Source organism: Coregonus clupeaformis, unplaced genomic scaffold (assembly GCF_020615455.1).
Source record: "Coregonus clupeaformis isolate EN_2021a unplaced genomic scaffold, ASM2061545v1 scaf0311, whole genome shotgun sequence".
NCBI classification, from domain to species: Eukaryota; Metazoa; Chordata; class Actinopteri; order Salmoniformes; family Salmonidae; genus Coregonus; species Coregonus clupeaformis.
The window spans coordinates 258,189-274,507 of NW_025533766.1; the positions used below are offsets into that span (position 1 = coordinate 258,189).

The 16,319-nt window shown below is 46.4% G+C and overlaps 1 protein-coding gene across 1 annotated transcript in view; it reads left to right on the forward strand.

The window, feature by feature from the left end:
- tet2 (tet methylcytosine dioxygenase 2) overlaps positions 1 to 14,820 on the forward strand; it is a 49,688-nt gene extending 34,868 nt beyond the window's left edge. The window contains exons 2-10 of the mRNA XM_045214774.1: positions 1,699 to 4,839; positions 4,937 to 5,027; positions 6,449 to 6,542; positions 7,153 to 7,361; positions 10,441 to 10,591; positions 10,711 to 10,800; positions 11,319 to 11,456; positions 11,670 to 12,027; positions 12,560 to 14,820. Of these exons, the coding sequence (XP_045070709.1) occupies positions 1,743 to 4,839; positions 4,937 to 5,027; positions 6,449 to 6,542; positions 7,153 to 7,361; positions 10,441 to 10,591; positions 10,711 to 10,800; positions 11,319 to 11,456; positions 11,670 to 12,027; positions 12,560 to 13,977 (5,646 nt within the window). The 5' untranslated portion in view covers positions 1,699 to 1,742 and the 3' untranslated portion in view covers positions 13,978 to 14,820. The remainder of the gene's footprint in view (positions 1 to 1,698; positions 4,840 to 4,936; positions 5,028 to 6,448; positions 6,543 to 7,152; positions 7,362 to 10,440; positions 10,592 to 10,710; positions 10,801 to 11,318; positions 11,457 to 11,669; positions 12,028 to 12,559) is intronic.
- Positions 14,821 to 16,319: the final 1,499 nt, after the last annotated feature.

Below are 16,319 nucleotides of genomic sequence, written 5' to 3' on the forward strand. Positions count from 1 at the left end.
GGTACCAGTCCCCAGCAAAAATTTAACAAAACCTATTCCCCACCCTCTCCTTCAAGAAAAGGGCAGCGTCATCTTATCCTCCAGCCCGTATTACAAGTCATTCTATAGCATAAACTCCAAGCGTGTAGCAGTTAATGGAATGAGGTCAGTGTCTAGCCATGTGATTCAGACACATGCACCCCTTTGTTTGATACAAGCAGCATCTGCCTGAGAAGAAAGAGGCATGGTGGAGGAGTCGAGGAGCCGTTGGTATGCGTGTTGACCAAAGCCAAGTCTCTTTCTCTCTCTCTCTCTCTCTCTCTCTCTCTCTCTCTCTCTCTCTTTTTTTTTCTTTTTTTTTTTTCCCCCCCCCCCCCTCCCCCCCCCCCCCCCCCTCTCTCTCTCTCTCTCTCTCTCTCTACTCTTCTGTAAACATGCTCTGCTACCTCTAGCTGTGGAGTGAAGCTTCACTCACCAAGCTGAGCCCCAAAGACAGCTGCTCAGGTTCGGAGCTGTGTTGTGTTGTGAATATGCTGCGCACGCAAAGAATGCTGCCTCTGGCTTTTCTTTCTTTATTGAGAACCCCCTCCTTCCTGGAGCTGTCTCTCTATATCGAGACAGTTGCTAATGCCTCGTTGCGTGGGGGGGAGAAAAGGGGGAGTGGGGGTTAGGAGTGGGGGGGAGGGTGGATGTGCATAATTTGGTCATGTTTTGTCTACCCAATAATGTTTTGCCTGGGTGAGTCTGTCTCAGAGAAGCAGTCATACTGCTCTAGCTGCCAATGGATTCGTGAGAATCTGAGTGCCAATGGGTTCACCCATGTCTACAAAGAGCAGCACATTTAGAAGATATATTCCTCAACTTCACTGGCGTTTCTCCCATCAGGTTCAGAATGATGGATGTAGACTGGGAATATTATGCATCTGACCTCGTGGTATTTTTACATTCAGCTCGGTTGACTTAACGCATTTCTAAGGGAAATGGAGATTATTGTATTTCACCATCTCTGATTTCGTTAAAGCGGAAACTCACAGGACAGTATTACATAAAAACTGATGCTGATTTACTGTATATTGGACCTCCTTTTCAACCGTGCTGGTTCCCACACTGTGTGTGTGTGTTTGTGTGTGACAGACACTCCATGCCGACGCCAGCACGCTGTCCTGGGATAACCTCCCCCCTGCATTCTTATTTCTCTCCCTGTTTGCCACCCAGTTGAGGTGAATCTAATTCTGTGACTCTTCCTTCATATCACCAACTGATATCCACTTAGAGCCAAGCGTAAACGTATTACTCCCCTGACCCCCTCACCCAACTCTGTGACCCGGGCTGGCAATGAGCACAGACTCATTTACCGTTTCCCACCCCTTAATGCAAAGCTTCACCGCCCACATGTTTTTTGTCCTCAGTGTTTATAAATAATTCCAATTCCGTTCAATTTTGGAGGGAATGTGTGTTATTTCTCCTTCATCCGTTTCAAACAAATGTGATGTTATGGGAAAGTGGAAACTTGTGATGACATTTGAGGAATCACAGACAAACCATCCTAGGATCATATAATACCAATTTCCACATTAATTCAAGATCAGGGCTATGTGCACCATTCACATTATTGTTTAAAAGTGTAATCTTGTAAAGTGTAAACCTTATCACTGTCTGTTGTTTCTGTATTCCATGGTTAGTAATACCTCTCTCTCTCTCCCTCCGTCTCCCCTGCAGGACGCACAGAGGGCAGCCCTGTGGATGGACTCAGAGCAGGCCAGATGGAAACAGAAAAGGCCAGCCAGGAGACGGAAGAAAGTCTGATACTAGCACAACTCAACGCCGCCACTCATCCAGACAACTTGATCACCGCCAAGCTCCAAAATGGCACCCAGTCGCCAGAAGGAGCCCATCAGCAGATCAACGGGGACGGAAACTGGAACCTTTACAACAAGGCCGTGGAAGGGGTCATCAACCCAATGAAGAGACACAGGGAGAACAGCAGCAGCCCTGCCGGAGTGCAGGGACTGTTCGACCAAGGCTCTTATAACATGATCAATGGCGGGGATCTGAAGCATGCGCTCAGTGACCAGTCCTTACTGGGCATTCACCAGGCCAAGAAACTCAGAGCGGATTTGGAGATTAACAGAGTGGATGGAGAGGAGATGTGGGACAAAAAGGATGGTGGTGACATCATGGACGATTTCCCTGAGTTGACAAAGCCTGGGGAGTTTGACTGCGATGAGACAAGACTGGATAAGAGAAACTGTAATACTTTCTCAAATGGAGGGGATATTTTCTCACTATCGAGGAACAAGCAAATGGCTAATGGTGCTACAGTGAGCCCCAATTCCATTGAAGGCACACCTGGCGACCTTCTAGAGAAAACTCTGTCTCAGTATTACCCAGAACAAGTGTCCATCGCACCACAGACAGGCGCGCCGGAGTCTCAACCGGAGGTGGGGTTGGTCGACGACATTAGCTCACTCACCAATGAACTCCCTGAACTGCCCGAACAAGCCACGACGCAGTCACCTACCTCTCTTACCTCAGGGTTCCCTCCCATTTCATCCCAGAGGCCTGTCTTGGAGCAACAGCAGCAGACTGGGGTAGCAGCCCGCAAAGGACAAGGCAGCAATGGATATAACAACTCAGCCGCCCCGTATATGGTGAATGGATATTCTAACAGTTACAGAGGAGAGCACCAGCAACAGCAGCTCGCTAACGGCTCCCAACAACATCAGAACAACACAGAGGGCATTTACAGGAAACCTAACCAGGAGTTTAACCATCAGAACTCTTTCCTGCCCCCTCTAGAGCAGAGCACTCCGCTGCAGACAGAGGAGGCCATTGGGTTCAGTCCCGGCCCTTTCCCCAGCCCAGGCATGGGGCAGAATGAGGAGAGGCGGCAGCAGCAACAGTATGGGATGCAGCAGCAGCAACAGCAGACGGGGAACCCCTGTGGAGCTGACTCTACGGGCCCCCAGGGCTCCATGGGCCCAGCTCCCCTGCCCGGTGGCAGCGAGCCTGGACCCCAACGCTCCCATCAAAATGGGATGATGGAAGACACGACGCAGCAGCAGCAGAGAGGAGGAGCAGATCCCGGCTGCCCTAATTCCCAGATGGGCTGGATAGATCTGAACTCCCAGGGCCAGGGCCAGATGCTGGAGCCCGACTCAGCACGGAGGTTCCAGACGGGGGGACAAAGCTTTGACGTAGGACCCACCGGAGGGGCCTACCAGCAACAGCAGCCGCGGCCGGCCCAGTCGCCTCACCAAGTGCCTCCTGCCCAGCACAACACTGCCCCAGAGTGGCAGCAGCAGGCCGACTCTAAAGGCCCTTCTCACATGCACCAACAACAGCAGCCACATACACAACACATGCCCCAGCAGCAGTGTAATCTTCCTCCTCAACAGCAGCAGCAAGGGGAGAATTGTTTTCGAGCCCCCATGCAGCCAGAGCACTTATGCGAAGGCGACCCAGATCTAGAGGAAATACTTTCACCTAGCTTTTTGCAGCCGCCACAACGTCCACAACATCAACAGCAGCAGCGCCCGCTGTCCCATCCATCTCAGTACGACGGACAGCAGTCGGTCAACGCACCCCAGTCGCAGGACCCCAACCAGGGCAAGATGGACAGTCAACAGCTGCTGAACAAACTCAAGCTGGAGGACTACATCAGGCTAGAAAAGGATCTAAAATCCCCTGGTGGAGGCTACAGAGGTCAGGGTGGTCAACCCCAGCCTGGGCACCAGCAGCAGATCCAGTCTATGATGAGAAACAACCCTGGGTTCAATCCTGCAGACCCCTCTCAGCCCAACGATGCACAGCAGTCCCAGCAGGCATCATGGCGACACAGCAGCAGTAATACCATGGAGATGGAGATGGAGCTGGAGATGAAGCAGCAACAACAACAGCAGCACCAACAACAACAGCAGAGGCAGTACACTCCAAGCCCCGGGCCCAAGCAATACTCCCACCAGCAGCAGCCGCCGCCCCACTTCCGACAACCACACCTCAACCACATGGACTTCCCAGTTACCCAGACCCCCCCACAACCACTACCTCACTTACCACACAGTGCTTTAAACCAGCAGTTGTCTGCACAGCAACAGCAGATGTATCCTAAAATGGAGCAGAATCAGCAGGAGTCTTGCGCCCAGTTCCAGAGGGGGAGGCCTCCACCGCTGGGACACGGGGGCCCCCAGGGGGACTTCCAGAGGCACGCGGCCCTGCGGATGCATCTTCTACAGAGGCAGTCTGAGCGGGGATCTCTGGGTCCCCCTCATCCACAGAGCCCTGTAGACTTCAAGCACGGCCTCCGGCCCATCAAGATGGAGAATGGGCCGCGGTTCGAACACCCTCACCACCCAGGGACTGGACCGCCGCCATTGATGCAGCATCAACAGCAGGGCCGGGAGATGGGTATGGTAATGGGGGGCATCCAGGTCAAGCAGGAGTACAACCCACAGCCCCAGATGTCGTGCGGCGGTGAGCGGAGCCAGAGCAGCTCCCAGCGGAGCATCCTAGCCACCATGGAGCAGACTCTCAGACAGTATCAGCTTTCACCAGTCTTCGACAGGAAGTCCCTCGTCATCAGGTCGCCCAACAAGGTCAAGGTGGAGCAGTCTGGCGCTGTGACGGTGCTCTCGACCCACGCGGACATGGACGGTGGGATGGTTGGGATGGAGGACATGGGGATGGGGCGTCCTGGCTCCAATGCGATGAAAAGACCCCACCTAGACTTCACCCCCAAGCAGGAACCCCTGCTCCAGAGTTTTATGAATTCCCCCATGAAACTCCTGGATACTCCCATTAAAAACCTATTGGATACTCCTATCAAGACCCAGTATGATATCCCTTCCTGCCACTGCGTGGGTGAGTCACATTTCATGTCTGTCTTTACACACAGATTATTTGTCAGTTGATGTCTAATTTGGGTATGGGGTTTGTCCCTTTCTTTGTTTTGAAACAGAGTCGATCAGTGAGAAGGACGAAGGGCCGTATTACACCCACCTGGGCTCCGCTCCAAATATCAAGGCCATCCGTGACATCATGGAGACAAGGTGGGTTGTTTTATCCCGCTTCATCCCACGTAATACAAAGGAAAAGGTTTTTCTACGCACAGTTACTGAATGTATAACTTTTCAATGTTTCAAACAAACATTTTAACGGTTGCTTTCTCACACGCAAATAAACCATAGGAACAATTACTGAACTTTTCAAGATTTCAAACAAACATTTTAACTCAAGCTTTCTCACGTCACAGCCATTTTGGTCTCACTTTCTGGTCACATGACCTCCATACTTAGAGTGACAGGTTCCTGATTTTACCACTCACCAGAATTAAACATGGTGCCATATAAATAATGGCATATAAATCATGGCATGGATCTTACACATGTAGACATTCCATTAGTATTTAACCTGGGAATACATGCGTCAAGTTTGTATTTGTTCCTTTCATTTTACATTTGTAATCCTCTGTAGCTCAGTGTGACTGTGGTCCTCTGTAGCTCAGTTGGTAGAGCATGGTGCTTGCAACGCCAGGTATTGGGTTCGATTCCTGGGACCACCTGTACGTAAAATGTATGCACACATGAATGTTTGCTGCTTTGGATAAAAGCGCCTGTTAAATGACATATATCTAATGATGTATATACACTCTGGATTGCTGAGGCTTTGAAGCCATTGTTTGGGCATATTGGCACTCCCCAGAAGTAGCAGTCCTTGTAATGAATGGAATTCTTCAATGTCTCAAGGACAAAATTACATGTATTTTTGTTGTTGTTGTGGGGACCGTAACATTAGTAATCTCAAAAAAATTATATTTCAAGGGGGGAAAAAATCATATATTTTTTATTTGTATGTTTAGCTCACATAATATCATTTAAAGGTATGCATTAAGGTGTCTGTAATATAATAAATGTGGCAAAAACGAATGTAGATATTAATGAATGCATTTCTATAGCTTCCAAAATATTTTTTACAACGGTGGGGGAGTGCCAAGATGGAGGCACAGTCGCTTCAACACAGCGCCCCCTGTCGATCATCTAGTGTATATATAGATCAGGGTTCTTCAATTCCGGTCCTGGAGGGCCGAAACACCTCTGTTTTTCATCCTCTCCTTCTAATCAGGGGCTAATTCAGACCTGGGACACCAGGTGAGTGCAATTAACTACCAGGTAGAAATAAAAAACAGAAGTGTTTCGGCCCTCCAGGACCGGAATTGAAGAACCCTGATATAGATCATTGCATATATCATATATATTTACATTTACATTTATGTCATTTAGCAGACGCTCTTATCACATTTAATGTGGAGACGTTTCAATCAGAACGCTCTGTAACGTTGTACACTCCTGAACAGACCCCAGATTTACACCCACACTTAACACACGTTGTTCATAGCCTCATTTTATTGCCATACACTCTTATGTTACTATATCACATGCATCTACTGTAACTATCATTCTTGCATTTGAAGGTCTGGGCTAACTGGCAGTGCCATCAGGATTGAAAAAGTGGTGTACACAGGCAAGGAGGGGAAGAGTACACAGGGATGCCCCATAGCTAAATGGGTAAGTGTCAATGAAGAATGACAATATCTCCGAAATGTGTTTTTTATTATTGTCACATACAACGGATAGGTGCAGGGAAATGTGTTGTTTTACAGGGTCAGCCATAGTAGTACAGCGCCTCTGGAGCAAATTAGGGTACTAAAATCTAAAGACTATATAAATAGAGGAATTACTCTGAAGTGGGCCTGCTGTAATATGTACCTTCCATACTTTGGTTATCACTGATCAGACAGTATTGGTTTAAGAATAGAGTCGAAGTCATGGGTGGTGGTGGCATTTTATTAAAACGCTTCCTTTCCTTCATTAAGGGCACAGTGACAGATTTTTCACCTTGCGTATTCGAACCAGCAACCTTTCGGTTACTGGTCCAACGATCTAACACCCAGGCTACCTGCCGCCCAGTTGGGATAACCGAAATTAGAATAGAGGATTGGTATATAGAGCAAAATTGACAATTGTGAAAATGTACAATATTGTAATTTTAAGGGAAACGTTACTGTATCCGCTGCGATCTTAGACCAAATCCCTCTGGGAAAAGGCACTTAATATCAATTAGATTTACCTGGATATACAGTGAAATAAAATACATTAAAGCATTGGTGTGTTCCAGGTGATCCGGCGCGGCAGCGTGGACGAGAAACTCCTGGTTCTGGTGCGTGAGCGGGAGCGCCACAAGTGCGAGACGGCGTGCATCGTGGTGATCATCCTGATCTGGGAAGGCATCCCCACCACCATGGCCGACCAGCTCTACATGGAGCTCAGCGACACCCTGACGAGACACGGAGCCCTCACCCAGCGACGATGTGCCATCAACGAGGAGTAAGGGCCTTTCTGTCCTTGCCTCCAAAATCGTAATTTCTAATCATGCCATAAAATGTGTTTAGACAGTTGAACCAAGCGCACACATTTTCTTTGACACGGACAAAGTGCAATAATCCAAGACATTACTGAGGGGGACTGCAACCACATTGTGCCACTCATTGCTATGTAAATACAATACACTGCAATATAGTACACTCAAAACAGGAAAGATGCCTCAGGGGAATATAAGTAGATAGTTCAAATGTACAACAAGTGCAAAATTAAGGTAGGCCTATCTGTGACCAACAGATGCATATCTGTATTCCCAGTGATATGAAATCCATAGTTTAAGGCCTAATTTATTTATTTCAATTTACTGATTTCCTTATATGAACTGTAACTCTTAGAAATTGTTGCATGTTGCGTTTATATTTTTGTTCAGTGTACAACAAGTTCAAATTGAATATAATACCTGAAAACAAACTCTAAGGCAGTAGATGGGGGATACATGATAACAACAACTGTTTAACTGACGACCAGGCATGACACACACAAGCTGGGCATTAGGTCAGATGATACACCATAATATCAAAGGCCAGCTTCTCCCGGTCATGGTACCAATGAACAGAACAGCTCATTCACGCACTCCCATCCGTTGTCTCCTGGGGAGCTTTACTTTACAAAACCCTAAACCCTATCTGGGATGAGTTACCTGGTGGTGAATTATTGATAGTTGAAGGCTATTCAACCCAACCCGTGATGAGAGGAAGCGATCATACTTACATGTCATAGCGATGCTTGCCCAAAGCTGGTCCTTCAGAATCATCCTACAGTCAGTCAGTTAGACATTCTAATGCTTTATCCCTCTGTGTCTAGCCTGGTCTCCGATCTGTTTGTGCTGTCTTGCCAACTCCTATGGTCATTTGTTGGCATGACAATGACCATTTAACAGGAGTTGCCAAGACAGCACAAACATATCTGGGACCAAGCTATTCCATGTCTAACACAGCTAACTAATTGAGTTGTCCAAAGCGCTGTGTACATGGCTACACTGTCAGGTAGAACGGCTTGTTCTCTTCAATGCACACAATGACTGCATTAACTATTCTACTGGCAGCAGCTGCCTCAACCCCGCTCAAACAGGATGTGTAATGTCGGCACTCTACAGGAGCGCATGTGTTATGGTGTAGCGTGCTGTTTCAGCGTGATGTAATGTCATTCACAATGAAACAACTGCCTATAGTGTAATATGAAGGCACACCCTGCTAGCCAAAATCAACGTGTTATTTTCCATTTTCTATGTTATTTACATAAGCATGAGACATAGAACGGACAGGCTTAACTGCAGGTTTCCGATATTCTTTTTCCACTGCTAGGCTGACTCATAAGTAAAAGGTATAGGCGTTGCTTTGTGTGTTCAAAACCACCGTTTCCCACTGGGAAGGGATGCTTAGCTCCTATATAAATCTCAATTACCCATGCTTACGTATTTGCAATTACAATTACATTTGATTTAAGATAGTTGGGAGTATACGTAATAAACCTTTATTGGAATGGTAACCGTACCACCTGGTATTTGGAAATGTATAAATTCACAGCAATGTGTTTGATTAAATATTTATACAAAGGAGTTAAACCAAGCCTTTGACAATAAATAGTAGCTGTTGATTTAGGGTTTTGACAAATTTACTTCTTGGAGGGAGCACTTGGTAAATCTAGCATGGAGTTTTATGAATAGCATTCAATGAGTTGTTCCTCTCGTCCTTGTTGTTAAGGAGGACGTGTGCGTGCCAGGGATATAAACGCAACATGCAACAATTTCAAAGATTTTACGGAGTTACAGTTCATAGAAGGAAATCGCTCAATTGAAAAAAATTAATTAGGCCCTAATCTATGGATTTCACATGACTGGGCAATGGGCACAACCATGGGTGGGCCTGGGAGGGCATAGGCCCACCCACTGGGGAGTCAGGCCCAGCCAGACAGACATTTCTGGGATCTTTTATTTCAGCTCATGAAACATGGGATCAACACTTTACATGTTGCGTTTATATTTTTGTATAATAGCGTGGCAGGTAGCCTATTGGTTAGAGCATTGGGCCAATAACTGCAAGGTCGCTAGATTTAATCCCCAAGTCGACAAGGAGAAAATCTGTTGATGTGCCCTTGAGCAAGCTAATTGCTCTAAGCTCGTCGTTGATAATAGCAGACCTTGCTCAGTCTCAGGGAGAATTGGGATATGCAAAAAACACATTTCCAATATACACTTATATGTGTGAAATAGGACAAATATAAGCACCCACCAAATATACTGAACAAAAATGTAAACATCATGTAAAGTGTTGATTTCATGAGCTGAAATAAAAGATCCCAGAAATGTTCCATGCGCACAAAAAGTGTATTTGTTTACATCCCTGTTAGTGAGCATTTCTCCTTTGCGAAGATAATTCAGCCACCTGACAGGTGTGGCATATCAAGACGCTGATTAAACAGCATGATCTTTACACAGGTGCACCTCGTGCTGGGGACAATAAAAGGCCACTCTAAAATGTGCAGTTTTGTCACACAACACAATGCCACAGATGTCTCTGAAGTTTTGTGGGAGCATGCTGGCTGCAGGAATGTCCACTAGAGCTGTTGCCAGAGAATTGAATGTTGACTTCTCTACCATAAGCTGCCTCTAACGTCATTTAGAGAATTTGGCAGTACGTCCAACCATGCCAGCCCAGGACCTCCACCTCCGGCTTCTTCACCTGCAGTATCATCTGAGGCCAGCCACCCGAACAGCTGATGAAACTGAGGAGTATTTCTGTCTGTAATAAAGCCCTTTTGTAGGGAAAAACCCATTCTGATTGGCTGGGCCTGGCTCCCAAGTGTGTGGGCCTTTGCCCTCCCAGGCCCACCCATGGCTGTACCCCTGCCCAGTCATGTGAAATCCATAGATTAGGGCCTAATGAATTTATTTAAATTGACTGATTTCTTTTTATGAACTGTCACTCAGTAAAATCGTTTAAATTGCTGCATGTTGCTTTTATATTTTTGTTCTGTATAATGATTATTATATAATGGAGTTATTCCTCTCATCCTTGCTGTTTAGGAGGACGTGTGCATGCCAGGGGCTGGACCCAGAGGCCTGTGGAGCTTCCTTCTCCTTCGGCTGTTCCTGGAGCATGTACTACAACGGCTGCAAGTTTGCCAGGAGCAAAATCCCACGCAAATTCAGGCTAACTGGGGATGACCCGAAAGAGGTGAAACATACAGTACATACTGTATTCATAAACATATGTATTTAGTGTTACTCTAATTATGCGTTGCCAGCCATAAAAAAATACCTACGCTGAAATAATGTGTTTTGCTTCTCTATCAGGAAGAAAGGCTGGAGCAGAACCTTCAGAATCTGGCAACCCTAATGGCCCCCACATACAAAACCCTGGCACCAGATGCCTATCAAAACCAGGTAAGGATTTCTGGGCATACAGCCTCCATGTACAGCACTGCAAGACATTTGAGATGTATAGCATTAATCAACATTAACAACTGAACACTAGCTTTAAAAAAACCCTAGCCATGATTCATTTAAAGAGCCTATAAATGAAATGATTTATTAGCTTGAACAGTGATAAGATTGATTTAGTGAGACTAATTTTTATGCTCGTAACGTATACCATATGGGCATCCATGTCTTCTCTTTGCACTGAGGGTCGTGTTCAGTGGGGCACACCATGTTTTGCAACCGCAGACGAAATTCTGTGTGTTCATTGGACAAGTTCAGGCAGTACCTCCTCCATTTTTCAAAACATTTTCTACTGAACACAACCCTGGTATTTCTGTGACATACTGGTACTTAACCCAGTAACCCAGATTCTCTTCACGCCAGATAGAACAACTCTTATCTACACTAGTGCTGTGACTCGGCTAGGGAATGACGCCACCTGTCTGCAGACAGTGACTAACGCCCATATTGTTCGTCCACAGGTGGAACATGAGCAAAGGGCGCCGGACTGCCGTCTGGGAAAGAAGGAGGGGCGACCTTTCTCCGGGGTCACCGCCTGTATGGACTTCTGCGCCCACGCTCACAGAGACCTCCACAACATGCAGGGGGGCAGCACTGTGGTAAGCCAATACCTAATCATGGCATAGAGTAAAATGCCAATACATTATTGTATCAAATGATTGAATCTGCTGGGAGAAAAAAGTTAAGAAATAAATACGGCAATAAACAGAAGATGCCTCTCTTCCCAGTGGACATTCAAATATTGTAAAAAATTAACACTAGTCAAAATAATTGTCGAAAGCAAACAGAGCACTCAAGCTTGTCCCCCCCAGGTGTGCACGCTAACCAGGGAGGACAACCGCCAGATCGGGAAGATTCCGGAGGAAGAGCAGCTCCACGTGCTGCCCCTCTACAAGGCCTCGTCAACAGACGAATTTGGCAGCGAAGAGGGGCAGCAGGAGAAGGTCAAGACGGGCGCCATCCAGGTGCTCAACGCCTTCCGCCGCCAGATCCGCATGCTCTCCGAGCCAGCCAAGTCCTGTCGGCAGAAGAAGCTGGACGCCAAGCGGGCTGCCGCAAACAAGAACGCCGGGGGACCGGACACGCCGTTGAAGGCGGAGAAAGCCCTACAGGCCAAGCTGAAATCTAGTAGCACTTATGAGAGCATAGCTCAGAGCACTCCTGGGACAGGTGGGTGGAGATTTACACAGTGTAGTAGGGTCCAGACACAAGACGCTGATGTAGGAGGACTGGTGATATTTTAGAATAGAGGACACAGACGATACTGTTGTTCTCCTCCGGCACTTTCTAGCGTTCCATCAGCCTCTAATAGATGGGATCTTTATAGATCGATCAACATGCATCCTTGGCATCATCTTGTGTAATGACTGGTGATATCGTACACAGTCAGTCTACAGTATTTGTTTGCATTTTATATGTTATGCTTCAGGCCCTGTGTTTTGGACAATCATGTCACATGACCTGGATATTAACCTTTTATTTAAAGCTTTTTCATCAAACTGTCCCTTTTTCTTTTTATGTCAGATAGTCCAGCACCCTCCTCAGACAATTGCTTGCATTTTCAGTATAATTCTAATTTCTGGAAAATACTTAAAATAAATAAAGGTACAAATTTAGGTCATGTGACATGATCTCCCAAAACAGTGGCCCCTAGTTATACTGCCTGTTTCTAAGACGTGTTTCCATCGCTCTCTTCTCCCAGGTCCAAATCCAGGCGCCATGGGAACGACCCCCCAGCCACCAGGTCAGCCGCCAGGTCACCCTCTTGGGGCCCACCTCCAGCAACAGAACACCCTTCACGCCTTCACTGGCTCCTCCCATCCAGCCAGCCCCTACCCCCGCTTCCCCAACCATCCCGGCCCCTTTCCAAGCACTTCCAAGCCAGGTAGCATGTACACCCAGCCACCAGCCTCAGCAAGCCCTTACCCCTCCCCTTTGCACGTACCCACCTCTTACATGAATGGGTCGAATCCAGCGAGCCCTTACCCCAGTCCCATGACGCCGGGTAGCCCCTACCTGGGTTACCAGTGTAACGGAGGTACGCCCTTGGACAACTACCACCCTTACTACACCTCGAACCCAAAGCACCTGGACATGTACCGGCAACAGAGGCCAGGAGCGCTTTATCCCGACATGCAGCAGCAGTATGACGCGCACCAACGCTATGGGGTCAGCTACCCTCCGCGGTATGGCGAGCCCGGTTTACAGATCAATGGTTACAGCAACTGTAGCAGCATGAGGCCCGGCATACACCCCATGAGCCCCTACGGTCCCCCCTCGTATGGTCCCAGCGGTTCCCCCGACGCCCAATACCTGGATGCCCTCTCCAGGCCGCCCTCAGCCCACCACCCGGGGCTGGACTATGCAGCAGCAGTGAGCAAAGGCAATCAGTTTGGTGGGTACCCCAACCCCTACCTCTCCCAGAGCGCCCAAATGTTCCCCCCGGGCGGCCCCCAGGACCCCTTCCGTATGCAAGTCAAGACCGAGATGGGTTTCCAAAGCACGTGCATGACACCCACGCAACAAGGGTTTCCAGGGCTCCCCAATGAGAACCACCACGGGGGTTCCCCCATGATCAAGCAGGAGCCCGGGTTGGGTTCGCCAACGCCCACCGCACCCAAGGAGAAGCCGGCCATGTGGTCTGACAACGAGCACAACTTCCTGGATCCAGAGATCGGCGGGGTGGCTGTGGCGCCCAGCCACGGCTCCATCCTCATTGAGTGTGCCAAGCGGGAGATGCACGCCACCACGCCGCTAAAGAACCCCAAACGCAACCACCCTGCTCGCATCTCCCTGGTGTTTTACCAGCACAAGAACATGAACGAGGCGAAGCACGGCCTGGCGCTGTGGGAGGCCAAGATGGCCGAGAAGCAACGGGAGAAGGAGGAGGACGCCGAGAGGAACGGGGCCGAGGGCGGCACGGTGACGCCCAGCAAGAGCACTAAGAAGGGGGCGAAGAGGGAGCACCCGGAGCTGTCGGAGCAGCAAGGGGAGCCTCCGTACAAGCGCTTCATCCAGACCCTCATGGAGAGGTCCATGTCGCGCACCACCAACACCTACGTCAACACGTCGCCCTACGCTTTTACCAAGGTCACAGGGCCGTACAGCCACTTCATCTAGACAAGAGACATTCCTACTATACTGTAGGGTTGACCCATGAGGAATAACACTGAGAATGAAAACTCACGGTGCTATACTGATGGTGCTATACGAAGAACCTCAAGCACCACTAGCCTCACAACACAGCGCATCCTCTCTCTCCCGAATGGCAAGCGACAGTGTCAGAAGAAACGCACAGCGTTGGTGGAGAAGGAACTCGATCAATTGGAAGTCGTACCACGTTATACAGTACATCAGGTCTGTCACCTCTTGAAAGATCAGACTTTACTGATTGGTTGGTTGACCCCCCTCTACTAAGGAAGTATTTATTATTTGGTTACTTTTACTAGATACACACTTAACATTTCTGGGTGCTTTGCAGGTCCAATCCATCAGGACTTCTATATTTACTGGAAACAAAGTTTCATTTAGGTGGCTTTCTTTTTCTAATTAAGCTTCTTTTTATTGAGATATAATCTTGAAATACTGTAAAAAAAACACTGAACTTTGTGGATACACCACAATAACGGTGCTAAAAGTGGAGCTTGTCTTTATTATACAGTGTTGTTCAAATGCCTTCATGTTTGAACCAAATCAGTTTGTATAGATAAACGCGTTTTTCCAGATGTGTGAAAAAGGATGAAACTGAAAATACTGTACAGACAAAATATCATCAGCAAAATGGTTCCTAAGAAAATCAGTGTTTCTAAAGTACTTTTGATATTGAAGGTGAAATATTGATAAGATCTTCAGATCAGATGATTGGTGCAAAAACGTCTACAGTTACAACAAACTAATTATTTTCTAGACATGAAATTGATAATAGACAGACAAAACTTGATCTGAATTACTGTAGCCTATCTGTAAAACAGAATATCATGCAAATTGAATTTGTACACTTTTTACTTTCTGGTGCTTCTCTCAGTTTCACAATTGTTATGTCCTTCATATTGTAAATCGAGCCATTCTAAAAAAGGTGCATTTTTAGACTAATATTTCAAAGATCTTTTTTTTAAAATGTGATTCTCACATTCTCTCAAGGGTTATTTACTTTGTTGTCAGCAACTGTTTCAGAGTTCTTGACCACAGGTTCACAGAACAAACCTGAATTGTGGATATATTACGTGTTGTCATGCGACTGTTGTGTTTTGTGAACATGCTCCTTACCTTCCTTTGGTGTAGGACACGAAACAGGGTTAGCTCAATGTCAGTATCATGGTTTCAAAGGCAGCTGGCTTGCTGTGGGGTCCTTAAATACTTGTAATGTAGTTGTATGATAAAAGAAAAAAGATGAGATTTGTACAGTAAATTAATTATTCTCTTTTTTTGTAATTTTACGCTTTACGATTTTAGTGTTGTAAAGAAAAGTTATATTTCTTTGGGTTTGAACTGATTTTTATTACATATGGTGCTACTCAACCTGCTATGCGAACATATAATGTAAGACCCTAGGGGCGTTGAGAAGGCCAATGAATGACCTACAGTTAAAGTACCTACTTGCCATATACCTCAGAACTAGTTTGGCAATACTATAAGGAGCATGATGCAAGGCATTTTTCTCCTTCCTTTGTTGTCACTTTCAAAAAAAGTTAACTACAATAACAGACTTCAGGCCACCACCAAGGCTGAGTTCATTGCTTACTGCTTTCTTCATGCTCGATCTACTAGGAATAATTACTTGAACTTTAAGCTTTGATATAATAGCAAAATCAGGGATATTTCAACTAATTTCTGTGCGTGCATACATTGCTTGTGTTCATCTAGTTTTCCTCTCATTCACGGATTTGAATCCCAATGAATTACTTATATATATATATATATATATACACATACACACACACACACACACACACAACTAAAACTAATCAGCAAAAAGATGGAAATGACGATCTGCATTTTTTTTTGTACTTATGCTTTAGCTAGTAGATTGGTGGTATACTTTTGAAGTAAATTTGAACATATAATATGCACTGAGTTGACTAAAGGGAAAGTATGGCATTGACAAGGGAAAGAGCGACGCGTTCGCTTTTACTGAGAGGTAAGACCAGGGCAGTTATGATGCTAGATGATGAGGATGATGCACATGTGTGTGCCTGTGTATAGTTAAAGTGAAATGTATTTATAACCACTAAACAATTATATTACGATTATCTCTCTCCCTTCTCGCCATTAGATTTTAATGTGATATACGAGTCAACGGTTATTTCTGAGTGACACCCCCCCCCCACTAACATTAATACTATCGTTTTTCAAAAGCACTTCCTTTCTTTCTTCTGAAAAAAAAATGTAATAAAATATTACAAAACGTTTTATTTAAGATAAGAAATCAGTAGATTATTGTAAATGTGTTTAAAATAAATTAT